Source organism: Alexandromys fortis, unplaced genomic scaffold (assembly GCF_014885135.2).
Source record: "Alexandromys fortis isolate MF-2015 unplaced genomic scaffold, M_Fortis_MF-2015_v1.1 scaffold_94, whole genome shotgun sequence".
NCBI lineage: Eukaryota > Metazoa > Chordata > Mammalia > Rodentia > Cricetidae > Alexandromys > Alexandromys fortis.
Window position 1 is genome coordinate 7,000,203 of NW_026067979.1, and position 13,321 is coordinate 7,013,523.

General features: G+C 52.0%; 1 protein-coding gene across 3 annotated transcripts in view; it reads left to right on the plus strand.

Moving 5' to 3' along the window:
• Synpo (synaptopodin) overlaps positions 1–13,321 on the plus strand; it is a 54,746-nt gene that overhangs the window by 15,921 nt on the left and 25,504 nt on the right. For 2 of the 3 annotated variants that reach the window (XM_050157815.1, XM_050157814.1), the window contains exon 2: positions 4,408–5,042. In XM_050157815.1, coding sequence (XP_050013772.1) covers positions 4,661–5,042 — 382 coding nt within the window. In that variant the 5' untranslated portion in view covers positions 4,408–4,660. The remainder of the gene's footprint in view (positions 1–4,407; positions 5,043–13,321) is intronic. The other variant, XM_050157813.1, reaches the window with a different exon arrangement.

Below are 13,321 nucleotides of genomic sequence, written 5' to 3' on the forward strand. Positions count from 1 at the left end.
TAGAGACTGTCAAAAGAAATGGAGAAGAGAGAAGTGGGGATATAATTAGAAAAAGGCAGAAAGATAAGCTCGGATCCTGTGATGACTCTGGGAAAACGACAAGGGTCCCATGTCTGGATGGACACTGTTGTTACCTCCTGCAGCCCTCGCTCCCTCAGCTCCTTCATAACCACATAGTAGCCTGAGAATGGCAGTCACTGGCCCTGAATGTCTGGTCTGTAAGCATGCACAGGGCCTGGAAAGCAAGAAGTTTGTGGCTGAAAGCAGTGAGATTACACGCTGTCTACAGATCCCTACAACCATCCTGGGAGGCACAGGGGGCTAGTTCAGGCTGGGTATTGCAGTGCGCGCGTGCGTGTGTGCTTACGTGTGTGTGTGTGTGTGTGTGTGAGAGAGAGAGAGAGAGAGAGAGACAGAGAGACAGAAAGAGACAGAGAGAAAGAGACAGGATTTGAATCAGGACCTGACCTCCAGCCAGCACCCTTCCTTCCTCCACTATTCAGAGAACAGCACAAAGGACCACACACACACACACACACACACACACACACACACACACACACACATCGGTCACAGATGCTGAACTCTACTTTCAGAAGCTGGCAGCAGGTGCTGGGACTACAGGGCATCTGATGCCCAATTGGACTATGGTGCTGAGTCTGGAGCATCCAGGTACCTGGGTTCAATTAGTGCCTGCTCCTAACCTGGGCTCCAAGCTCCCTCTGGGAGGAAACAGGTGTACTCTGTAGGTCCCTGCCAGAGCTCAGAGCTGGTAGCAAGATAGGGGCAGTGTGTGCATAAAAATGCAATCAAGCTCGGGGGGGACCCTTTCCATCTCTGCTAAGCAGGACTGGCCTTCTCTTGCCCACACAGATGGGCTGTCACATGGGCTCAGCATCTCCAGGGACTGTGTATTCCGGAGCCACAGTTTGTAGCTGCTGAAAATGGTAGCTCAGAGAACTGACCCTGGCAATGCTGGTCTCCACTCTTTTACCCTTCTTGCCCAAAACTCTTCATATGTATCAAGTTTCAGGGTCTTCATCCCCAGACCATACTACCCCACCCCTGCCACCTTCCTGAAGAATTATGGGTAAAGATCTCAGACCAGCACCTAGCAGGCGTGTAAGAGGCAATGCCCTCTATTGTGATTATGAGTAGTTTCTGTGACTCTGGCGCATCCGTGGGTACTTCAGAGCCGCCCGGCCTGATAGGACCCCTGCTGAGTCCCCTGCCTGGGTTGGAAACCCTGCCTCCTTGGGAGGGAGCTCTGAATTGGAGTGCTCCTGCCAACCCCTCCCTCCTGGCTTGGCAGCCTGAAGACAAAGCTGGCCAAAAATATTTGTGTGGGTGGCGGAAAGTTAACTTTTCCGCCTCTCTCTTCTTTCCTGGAAACCGTGGCCACTGTCAAATACAGCAAAACAGAAGCAGGGAAGATGGAGCAGGCGAGGCCCCCACAGGGAGTCAGAGAGCTCTGCCCCCGCCCTTCACCCACTCCCGCTGCCTTCTGCCATCTGGTTCTGTGACAGGGTAGGGGTGGGTGGCTCTGAGTACTGAAACTCATGGATCTGTGATGCCAGAGTCCCGTGGTCCTTTTAGCGCTGGCTGCCTGAGTTGCACTGTGCCCTTGGGGAAAACTGCCTCCAAAGGGTGGGAGGCATCTGGTCAGGCTCATGCAGAATCTAAGGCCCCCTTCCTGAAAGTCAGAGGCCTTTGACTTCAGTGGCAGGAATCTGGCATCTGTTGGTAAGCAAGCAAGGTCTTGGGGAGGAGTGAAGATCTGAGGCCACCTTCACCAGGTTTGAGGTCCAGCCTCAGGATCAAGGTGTCAAAGCAAGGTGTGATTCCTAACTGGGTCACTTCATTTAGTGGATTCTCTCTTTCCTTCCCTGTAGGATGAGCTATGAAGCATCTATCTGGTGCTTGCCTAAGTGAACACCCAGGAGGGAGTGGATGCCCAGTCCTGGGGGCTCCCTTCTTCCCGGGCCCCGCTGACAGGCTCTTGGTTCTTTCTATGATCAGGACTCATGCTTGCCTTCCCCTGCTTGGCTCCGACCTACCAGAGGGTCTGGTAATGCACTTATTCCCCAGACTGCCTACCAGTCTCTCCTGGTACAGCCCCAGACAGAGGCCAACAGCTCAACCCAGACTACTACAAACGAGATGACTGGCCTCCACCTGGACTAGAGGCCTCAGGGCCATGGGTGGTAGGGCTCGGCCCCATTGTCATCAAGCCAGTAGCCTTCCATAAATCCTCACCAGCCAGGCATAGTCAGTATATGCATGCACGAGTCCTCCAGCTATCTACTAATAATGAGTTCACACGGCTAAGCCGTGGTAGACAGCGTCTTTCTACAACATCCACTCACTACAAGCGTAACTGGCAATGTGCCCTGCCTCAAGGGCTGTCCACTCAACTGAAAATGGCTTCTTCATATCAGACTCTGTGTCTCCTCAAATGATTTCCAAACTGTTATCCCCACCGTGGGACTCTCTCCTGCTTTCTGGGACCCTACCTGGACCTGCCCACTGCACATCTTCCCTGGGAATCTAAGCATCAAACACCTCCTCCCTGTTCCACCAAACACCCGCACCTTCCAGTTTGTTTCCATCCCCCACGAACACAGTCACGTGTCCTCAGAGCCAGGGACCTGCGTGGCACCCCATATTCTTCCCCCTTCTCTACGCCCACTGTCCATCTGCCAAGCTCTTCCGCCTGAGTATCCTCCATTCATCCCCTCCTCCTCCGCCGCCCTTAGAGAAAGCTTCCGCCCTCTGCTAATCATCATTTGTAACACTTATAAATAATTCTACTATTATCACTATTTTTCATTATCATTCACAGTGCTACCTAACATAGCGGTTCTCAGCCTGTACCTCTTTGGTGGTCGAAGGACCATTTCACAGGGGTTGTCTAAGATCATCAGAAAGCACAGAAATTTATTTATATTATGATTCGTAACAGTAGCAAAATTACGGTTATGAAGCAGCAATGAAGCAATTTTATGGTTGGGGGTCACCACAACATGAAGAACTATATTAAAGGGCCCCAGCCTTAGGAGGATTGAGAATCACTGCTCTCACAAATATCAAAACTTCATGAGCTAGAACACCATACCTTCATCTACACTATGTGTCTCTTAACGATACCTGAAGAAGAACAGGGGCCTGCCTGATAAATGTTCGTGGATTGAAAGAGCAACCCCCATAAGTTAAGTGATGGCTCAGAAAGTGTGCTCAGTGCTCTGCATCCATTTTTTCATAGAACCCTCGGCACGATTAAATTAGAGTTGATCCCTCATCCAAAGTGCTGGGGACCAGAAGTGTTTCAAATTTTAGACTCTTTTAGGTTTTTGGAAAATTTGCATATGCATAATGAGATAGCTTTGGGGATGAGAAGCCAAGTCTAAAATTAAGTTTACTTTCTGTTTCATACATATCATATACCCAGCCTGAAGGCCATTTTACACGAGGCTTTTTTTCTGTTAACTGTACCTTATGTTTACTGTGACTTAGTCTCCAAGTCCAGGATGGGATTGGGACTGGTGGCTACATGATGGTGCTCAGAAAGTTTTGGGTTTGGGGTTTTCAAATTCTGGGGTGTTCAAGCTAGATTACAATGTCCATTTTACAAGTGGGGAGTGGGAGACTCCGAGACCAACACATATGTGGTAGAGTTGGATCCTTGCTCAAAGTGGACACACATAAGCAAGCCATTGTGTTGGCTCTTTTGTTTGTTTGTTTGTTTGTTTTTGTTTGTTTGTTTTGAGACAGGTTTTCTCTTTCTCTTTAGCTTTAGAGCCTGTCCCAGAACTAACTCTTGTAGACCAGACTAGCCTCGAACTCACAGAGATCTGCTTGCCTCTGCCTCCCAAGTGCTGGGATTAAAGGCATGTGCTACCACCGCCTGGCAAATTTTCTTTTGTGTGTGTTGACTCTTATAACCAGCTGTGTACCCTACTTGTGTCCCCCACCCCACTGTCCCTGTGATTCTTGTGGTGTGTGTACCTTTGGTGGGACATGGAAGAATTCTTTTTACATGGTGCTCACAATGCTTTAAAATAACGAGATATTTATTTAACGTGCACAGGGAAGAGAATGACTTGGCACTGTATGCTTGTGGTTTTCCTGCAATTATTGCTCAAGATAATTCTAAAGTAATAGAAATTAAGTTATTTAAAGTGGATTGAAGGGAAACATTAAGTAAATAAGTGTCAGGTAGCCTAAGGATAGGGTGTGAATGGCACACTACAAGGTAGAACCTCCGGGAACACTTTCCTGTGGAGGAGTGGGAACTGTACCCCAGATCCCACCCAGCTCTCCAGGTACCCAGGAGTGGACAGGCCTCAGGGATTCCATTCAGAACACTCAGTAGCTCTCTGATGTGTGGTATCGCCTCTTCCTATACAGATAGATTGCTCTGAAGGGCCCTACATAGAGCTCAGGAGGGTAAGAAGTGTTGGAGGACTCCATCTTCCCCCAGCCCAGAAAGGACTTGTCTCATCCCTCACCTGGACCTTACTCCAGCCCTGTGCAGCAGCAGCAGAAAGTGACTCTGCAGAGAACCCAAGGAGGCCTCGAGAGGAGTGAGGAGCAGTACTCACACGGCCACCTACCCTGCTCCAGGGAGCTGCTGCTTTGCACTACCAAGGAGAGGACCATAATGCTGGGCCCTCACTTCCCACCCCCAACCCTTGGACCCAGTGAGGGGAGGCCTGCACCTTGCACCTTCCAGATCCCGGATGGGAGCTACAGGTGCCTGGCTCTGGAAGCTGAGGAAAGCAGCAGTGAAGATGGCCAGCAGGGAGAGGTGAGGCTTGCGGACCTAGAAGAAGATGTGGCCAGCAGACACAGAGCCAGCCGTGGCACGCCACAGATATCCAGAGCCTCAGACGTAATCCAGCCATCCAGCTGTTCCAGGGAGGCACGAGGTGGGTTCCAGCACGGTGACAGGACCAGCCACGACTGGGACGTGGTACGGGCCCGGAAAGTGATGACAGTCAGTGACAGCAGCAGCCCTGGGTCCAGGGTGGCCCAGAAACCAGGTAAGCTTATATCCCTTCTCCGTAGGGTCATAGAGAACCCCACAGGCTCTTAATCAGGGACTTTTAAAGCATGTTTTCCTAGGCTGTTTGACAATGATCACAAGTCTTCCAGCTGTCCGGATCTCCAGCTGTGGGAGGGGGCACCTGGGCAGTATGGGTAATTCCAGCTCTTTTTCAAGGAGAAGGCACCAATAGGAAGTCCATCTTTCACTTGGTTGACAAAAATCTCACTCGCCCCTCTCACCAGCCCTTTAACCATCGTAGCAAGTGGCTGTGAAGTCCCAAGCAACTGGCCCCGGGGGCAGAGACCCTTCATTAAACCTCCGAGCTCAGTGGCAGCTCTAGACAAACACCCTGACAGAGAGGCCATTGCCTCCCAGGTGCTGGCAGGGTAGAGACTGAAGCTTTCCATGTAAGATGACCTCAGTGGGGAAACTGAGACTCAAGAGTAGGAGAGTGTGCCTCTGGGTCCCTCAGCATATTGCTGGCTGAGCTAGGCAAAGGGTCCTTTCTCAGACCTCAGTTCTCCATCTGTCAGAGATGAATGACAAAGGCAGAAGCCTTGTCACCTGGATTGTAACAAGCCTCAGTGACAGCTTGTGGAGGGAGGAGGATCATTTTCTCCCGGGCGGGGGGGGGGGGGGGACAGTGAGAGCTGGAGTGTGCAGACCAGACAAGATAGGCAAGGGAATCTGCTTCGAATCGCCTCCACTGCTGGCCAGTGCCAATGGAAACGCTGTAGTGGGTTCACACTGCGGGTGGGGTTGGCCGTGAGCTGAGCCACCATCTGCCCAGGCAGGAGAGCTGCTGCCAGCAGGTCCCTAGGGTGCAGAGTGTGTGTGGGACAGTCCTGGGAGGGCTTGTGCGTCAAGAGAGTGAGGGAGCACTTCATCTCTCTGCAGGCGTTGCTGACGTCAGAGCTGGCACTTCACCAGCCTTCTCACCCACTCTGCTCTCGGCAATAATTCTCTCCAGGCTCTGATCATCTCATTTGGTCACAGTCTCTGCCCAGGCATGGGTTATACAGAGAGCTGGGCAGGAGCAGTGAGGGGCCAGCAGAGCCTCTAAACAGGGAGGAGGACCTCAGAGTCAGCCTGAGTATGAATGAACCTGAGGACCATTGTCACTTGTTCCCTCCCCTTTCCTGGGCCACAGCTGGGTCAGGAGGCAGGGGTGATGGTGACGGGTACCATCAGCCCAGTGCTCAGTAGTCAAGCCCTAGCAAGTCCCTTTGGTGAGCTCATTATTTTTTTTTCCATCTGTGAAAATAGAATAAAAACAGGAGCTGTTGAAAAGGTGCCATGATTTTAGCTGTAGCTATGTTTTGGAAAATTTACAATGCTCTGGGTAGGTGTGTAAAGTGAAATGGAAGCGATCATTACTGGCTGAACAGCATAACTGCCGTTGGGCGAGCGCTGTGCAGAGGCTGCTGTGCTAACAGCTTCTGTGTATGGCTTCCTGCAGTCTCGCAGCAGAGCCCGTTACGTAGATGAAAGATGGAGGCTCAGCTGTGTGATTTGCCTAGCATGTGATGAGCATGCTCAGCCGTGGGTGTATGGCTAAGGGCCTTGGGCTATTAGCTATGATTCTGTTCTGAAATCGTGCTTTCTGCAGATGCCCTGGAATGGTATGGGTGGGATGGAGAGAAGAGAAGATCACTTTTAATGACCTTGTTGGCATCTCTCGGGCTATAGCTCATTTGGTGGGATCTCACTCTCTGTCTTACTGCAGCTTTCCAAAGAAGGGCAGATGAGACCATGGAGACTCAGATATTCAAGTCATCTGTCCAAGATGCACAGCCATTGTCAGCCCTGAGACTTGGTGCATCCTTTTTCAGGAACAGCCCAATTCATTTGTCTCTTTATGGTCCATTCAGTTGTTCTGAGCATTCTAGGGACAAAGGGGGAGGGAGTGGCCTCAGGAGGAGAGAATGGAGGGAGAGGTAAGACTTCTCAAAGGAAGCTGGGTCTTGCTAAGAAGTGGAAATCTGGGTGGTCTTGGATCAAGTTTCAGTGGTCTTCCTACTCCCTGGAGATGGGGAGTGGCAGGTCCCTTCCCTCTGCCTGGAGAGTCTGAGGGAAGAAGTCTGGGAAACTGCCAGGTTATTAGCAGCTTAGGGCTTCCTCTCCAAGCTTCCTCTCATTACAGAGTGGATCATAAGCATCTTCAGACAATCACACCCATCCTTCCGCTATTAAACCTGACTTTCTGGAGTGCTGCCTGGCAGAGTGAAGTCCAAGCCATTCATCTTCTGCCTGGGGCACCTTGCAGACCTTTATTTGGGATCAGTGGATGCTGGTACCAGCTGAGCTGGGCAGAGCAAGGCCTTTGGCAAACAAGAAGGGGTTGCAGACTCAAGTTCAGGTTCTGTGTCACCAGTGACCAAGAGAGTCTGATATAGGGAAGCGACCAGGCTTCTGCCAAGCACTAGATGATCCACGAAAGAGCTCTACTCTGTAGCCCCCTCTCCACATGGTCTCAGTCGACTGTACCTGACGGGATCAAATCTGCTGTGTTGATGGCTACAGCAGGAGAGAAACCGAAAACCACAAGTGTACGAAGTAACCCAGTAAATTGGTAGCAAAATCAAAGGCTGCAACCCCAGGCTTCTCTTTTCAGATGCTAGGCTCCGTATTGAATGTTTTATATAGATTACTTCACTGCATCCCCTGAATAGCCTTACGGAATTCAGATTTGCCACTGCTGTCTCCTCCTCTTCTTCTTCCTCCTCCTCCTCTCTCTTCTTTTCTTTTTATTTTGAAGCAGTCTTGCTAAGTAAACTCACTGTCCTGAAATTTGCCAAGGAACTTGTGCTGACCTTGAACTGCTGCCTCTCCCCTGTTGGGGCGACAAAGTGTGTCTTCCACACCCAGTTCTGTTCTTTTCTTATCTTTGTTTTACAGGTGAGGAAACTAGGCTCACAGAATTTAAGAGAATTGCCACATTGCAGTCCGACAGCCTGTAGGTGGAGAAGTTGAGATTTGAACCCTGTGAGGTCTTGGACCCATGCTTCTAAATCCTCTTTCTGCTGCTTTGTTTCCATGGAGACAAGGAAGCAGGCTGTGTTCTTCCACCCACCTGGGGCTGGAAAATGGTTGTTCAGGCTCTGAGAGTGGGTGGGCGACCCAGCCAAGTCGCATTCCTCTTCTTCAGATGTAACAGGGAGACCTGGGAGCCACTGCCTACCCAGCTTCTCCTTTGCAAGTGGCCGTTTGCTGGGGGAGGGCGACCTAGAGGATTCTGGGTCTTTGCCACTCTAATAGATACTACCTGGAGCCTCGGATGGGGAGGAGGATGGGGGTATGGGTCTAGATGGTAAAGTGAGTCTGTCCTGGCCACACCCATCTTGATCAAGCAGAGAAAATGAACTACATCTATTTTATTAGGCAGAGAGCTGACAGAGTCTGATCAAGGTCAAGGAGCCATGGTCAAGGCCCCTGTCCCTTAGGCTTCTGGGAAAGAGCAGATGACACAGGAGGCTGGGAAGGGAACCCCACACCCTGGTGACTTTAATAAGAAGAGGACATTGAAGAGCACTGCATACAGGTTCACTTATACCTTCCTGTGCTGTTCGATCAAACTTACATACCACATACATCCATAAACACACGTGTACACCACAGTGTATACATACCACATTCTCGACAAACATTCACCTATATATGACCTTTTAAGCTTATACATGCATGAATGTCATCCCTGGCACACTGGCACGCCCCCCCCACCAACTCCTCATCCCTCATATCACATGTTACGTGTGGACAAGTGTCTCAGGTTTATTTGTATTGACTCCCATCCCGCTGCAGGTCATGCGGATACAGGTCTGTGTTGTCACACAAGAACAGTTTCCTGTAGACAAGGGTTAAACCCTATCCCTTTCTCTCACCCACAGCCTGTCCTCCAGGCACGGCCACTCTTGCCCATCCACCGTCAAACACCCACTTGCAGGCAGAACCGCTTTCTCTTCTCCTTTCTTTTTCCCATGTCTTTCTCTTTCGCAGCCACCCACACAGTAATCCTAGCCTCTCTCTCTTCCTCTCACCCACACACTCTGTTTCCTGGATTTCCACAGGCTGGGGTGTAGTCACCTCCCCAGTGCATGCACTAGAAGAAAGGAATATCTTGCCTGGTGCCCTTGCCAGGTAGCATCTTGTCTTCCACCCAACACAACAGGCAAAAGTGACCACAGATCTGGGAATGCCCTGAAGCCCACAAAGCCAGATAGAGGGATGGAAGGGGCCAGAATGGATTTGTCTCCTCAGTCACCTGACCTCCTGCACTCAGATCGTACCCACTGGGGACACGGACAATCTTAGACCTGAACATCGTTGGGTCTGTGTTTTAGAGGACCTTGGTTGGGATGGGTGTACATCAGTATATTTCTAAGTTCCTTTATCAGAAACCTAAACACAGTTCTTGGGGACAAGTGACACTGGAGCCACTCTGGCTGGAAGAGTGTTCAACCGGTGTGGTCTTCCTTCAGACTTGCTGGGGATACAGCGGTGCTTGTTAACCAAGCCCACCAGCGGCTCCCCACAGAATGTGAGTCTCTGGACTTTCAACAGCTGTGCGTGTGTGTGTGCTGTTCCCAATGAAACACAGCTACAATTGCCATGGCCTCTGCTGAGCTCAGCCCAAACCGTGTTCTGCAAAAGTTAGGGAATCAAAGCCACACGGCATCTCTGCCCTTATTGCTGATAGCTAATTAAGTCAGGGGAGAACAACGGGCTGGCGACAACCCGCCTCAGGAACAACCCTACTGAAGAAGAAAGTTACTCTAGTTGCTGGGTTGAGACAAGTCGGGTGGGGGTGTCATGGTTATCACTTGAGGGGACAGAATCTCAAAGGCAGATTTTAAAGGAGGGTAGTAGGGGGAGGGAAAGAGAAAGTGGCAAAGAGATGGCGGCGCATGGGAAAACCGAATGAGAAAAAATTTGAGGGCAGACTGCAGACCTAGAGATGCCAGTAAGATGAGGAAACAGAGGGGCAGGGGAGGCGGAAAGTGAGATGAATAGTGAGGTAGAGAGGAGAGAGCCGGAGCGCCTGGAGATGAGGTCGGCCACAGGGGATGGGGGTGTTGCACCCCGGGGGCTGGGCGGGGCTCGGGAGGGGCGGCGCTAGGGCCCAGGGGAGCGCACAGCGGGATAGCGGCGCCCGCCCAGCGCCCGCGGCTCCCGCTCCGGTCCCCTTCAGCCTCCAGCGGCCAGGACCTCGCTTCTGGCTGAGCGGGCGCCGCCGCTGGGCGGGGTGCAGGGATCTCGGGGCGGGGCTCACGCTTGAACGTAGCCAGGTGAGCCAAGGCGGCGGCGCCCGGGAGCTCAGGGACCGTGTACTGCTGCTGGAGGTGAGTGGGGGGGCTTGGGGTTGGCGAGGCGCCCAGTGAGCCTCGCCCTTGCCACCTGCGCAGCTACTCGTTCCTCCCCCGAGGAGGTGGCACATCTGGTCTCCAGTCCCTGCACTCAGGGGGAGCTTTGCCAAGTTGCTTCTACAGAGCCTCAGTCTCCCCATCTGTGCAGTGCAGGCTGGAGAGATCTCAGGGCTCTCCAGCAGCTCAGGAACCAGAGGACTCCCTGTCCCGGGGCGCTATCTTCCCCGGCTGTGTGAGTTTCAGCTGTGTGTCCCTTTCCGCAAGCCTGTCGATGTGGGGGGCATGCAGCCCCCAGGCTCAGCCATAGGCACCAGCCCTAGCTCTGAGACCCCGGCCGCTCCGGGAAATTCGGTTGCAAGACCCAGGAGCCTGTGGGTGAACCGACGTGGGCGCCTGCGGGGGCAGCAGGACCAACTGTGCCGGCGGACACCTCCATTTCCCGCGGGCCGAGTGGCGGGGCAGAGGGAGCTGCAGTAGTGCGGGTGCGCAGGGTAGCCACACTGCTACACAGCTGGGACCTCCAGGGCCCAATCCCACCTGGGGAAATCAAGACCTTTATAAAGTGCCCCTAGGGACTCCTGAGCCATCCTCACCGCACTGATTAACTACTCCCCCTTTCGCTTAATTATCGGAAAGGGCCGGCTTTTTTCTGACACTGCGCTGTGGAATGAGGGGAGGGGGAAGCTCCCGCCTAGGGCCTTGGAAAGACCTCTGAGGAGGAATCTAGGGGGAAAAGTCTTCACGTTCTCCCTCAACCCCAAGTTCTGGTCCTAAATCTAGTGAATATAAGGGCCCCTGTGTTCCATTCCATCTGGGTTTTTTAGAAGCGGAGTAACTGCTGAGTGAGAAGCCGCAGGTGGCATGTCCCCACTCCCACCGGTCCTAAGTGGCAGGTGGCCCTGCAGTGAAAAGCCTTGTTGTAGGACCTTGGCGTATCCCTCCCTTCTCCAGATCTCAGAGAGGTGGGTGGGTGGGCCCTGAGGGGGCAACTGTGTTACAAATCCGAGTACCACGGTGGCTCTAGGCACAGTCAGGATGTCCCACCCTTGCTGCTTTGGCAAGAGGGGGATGAAATCTGATGCCCGTCATGAGGAAAGGCTACAGTGGGGTGCCTTGCCTGTAGCCAGCCTGCCCTGTCACTGACCCAGACCTGGCCTCTGGCCATGGGGGTGGGGGGACTGATGTCTGTGCCCCCCCTCCCCCGCGGGAAGCCAAAATCCCTGTCTGGAGTTGACCTGCTTTTGGATAGTTGTAGCATCATTAAGTTTGATGCTGGAAGAACTAACAGCAAATATTTGCTACTGGGCCACCAAGGCTTACGGGCTCCAATTTTTAGCCTGTCCTCTCTTTGCAAGCCACACCCTATCTCTTGCACCCTTTAAACTAAGTTAGGACTGAGTCAGTATTTGTACAGGGGAAAAAAAAATAAGGCCTTTAACTCTTTCCCTCCCTGGCCTGCTGTTGACCCTCTACACTCTCTGGCAGGTAAGGTGGACAGTTTTCTTTGGTTGTGCCTGGTTTCTGGCTAGCGAGCTTTGCCCCCCATCTCATCACAATGAAGTTAGCCTATGGGCTCCCTTTAATGGATGCCTTAGCTCACCTCCATCTTCTGACTAGGGGAGACTGAGGCCGGGGAAGGGAAGAGTTTGTTCAGATACTTCTGCAGGAAGGCTGCAGAGCTGGGGGGGGGTGGCACTTTAATAATAAATGGGAGGGGCACATGCCTTCGGGCATCTGGTGGAAGGGAAGAAACACAGGATGCCTTTCTCTGCCCCCTTCTCTACAGTCTTCAGGGCTGATTCCCAGAGGCCTGCTGGGTGGGAAGTTCACACTCCGCACGTGCCCTACTACTAAGGCTGCCTTCCCACACGGCTAAACACACCTCCAGCTCAGGGGCCTGGCCTGGGAGGCACCTTTTCCTTCAGGGCAGCTCCTAGGCTTCCAGACATGAGCTCATCGGAGTAGCTGATGCCAGGAAGGGAGGGACGGAGGGGAAGCAGTCAGGGCTGCCCAGATCAGGATGCCATGGGCTCGAAGAAGTAGAGTGGGCACTGTTGTCAAAGACTTTCCAGCTCTGCCCCATTGTGATGAGGAAGCAGGGTTAAAACAGGCCAGCCGAGGCCAGCAAGCCTGGAGAGGATAGGAGCCAGGCTGAGTGTCCCAGCTATAGTGCCAGGCTGACCTCTACCTGCTGCCTTGCCAAGTAACCTTAGTTAAATCCCTTGCCTTCCTGAGACCTCAGTAGCCCTGGCTAGCAATGAGACTGGGAAGGGCACATAGGAACTAGTCTGGAGTAGAAAACCGATTCTGCACTCAGGGAGCTTGCTACACATTTGTATCTGCACATACATACACATGTATTTGCACATACATATGTATATATACAATGTACATATGTGCACGCACACATATGGTTGGGCCTTTTTTTTTTTTTTTTTTTTTGAGACAGAGTCTCACTATATAGCTCATGCTAGTTTGGAACTTGCTATATAGCTCAGACTGGCACTGTGCTGTCTTACCCGGCTAGAAGCTAGAAGTGTTGCCTAAATTTTAAAATTAAATTTATTTACTTGTATGTGTGTGGGGGGCACATCATGTATGTGTGTGTGTGCAAATACACATGGTATGTGTTGCTACCATGTGGGTCCCAGGGACTGTACTCAGATCGTCAGGCTTGGTGACAAGCACCTTTATCTGATGTACCATCTCAACACAGATGCTTTCATTTTAATTGAGAGAATAAGACCAGGAAAAGGGAACGGGCAGATCAACAAGGTAATTTCACAGGGTGACGGAAGGGGGATTATAGCGTGGAAAGAAGCCACCATTGAGATGGAGAGCAAACAAGGGGCTCCTTTTGGAGGTTTCTGTGGCATGGTGGTCTGAATGGTATTTGAAGGGTGGTCAGGGC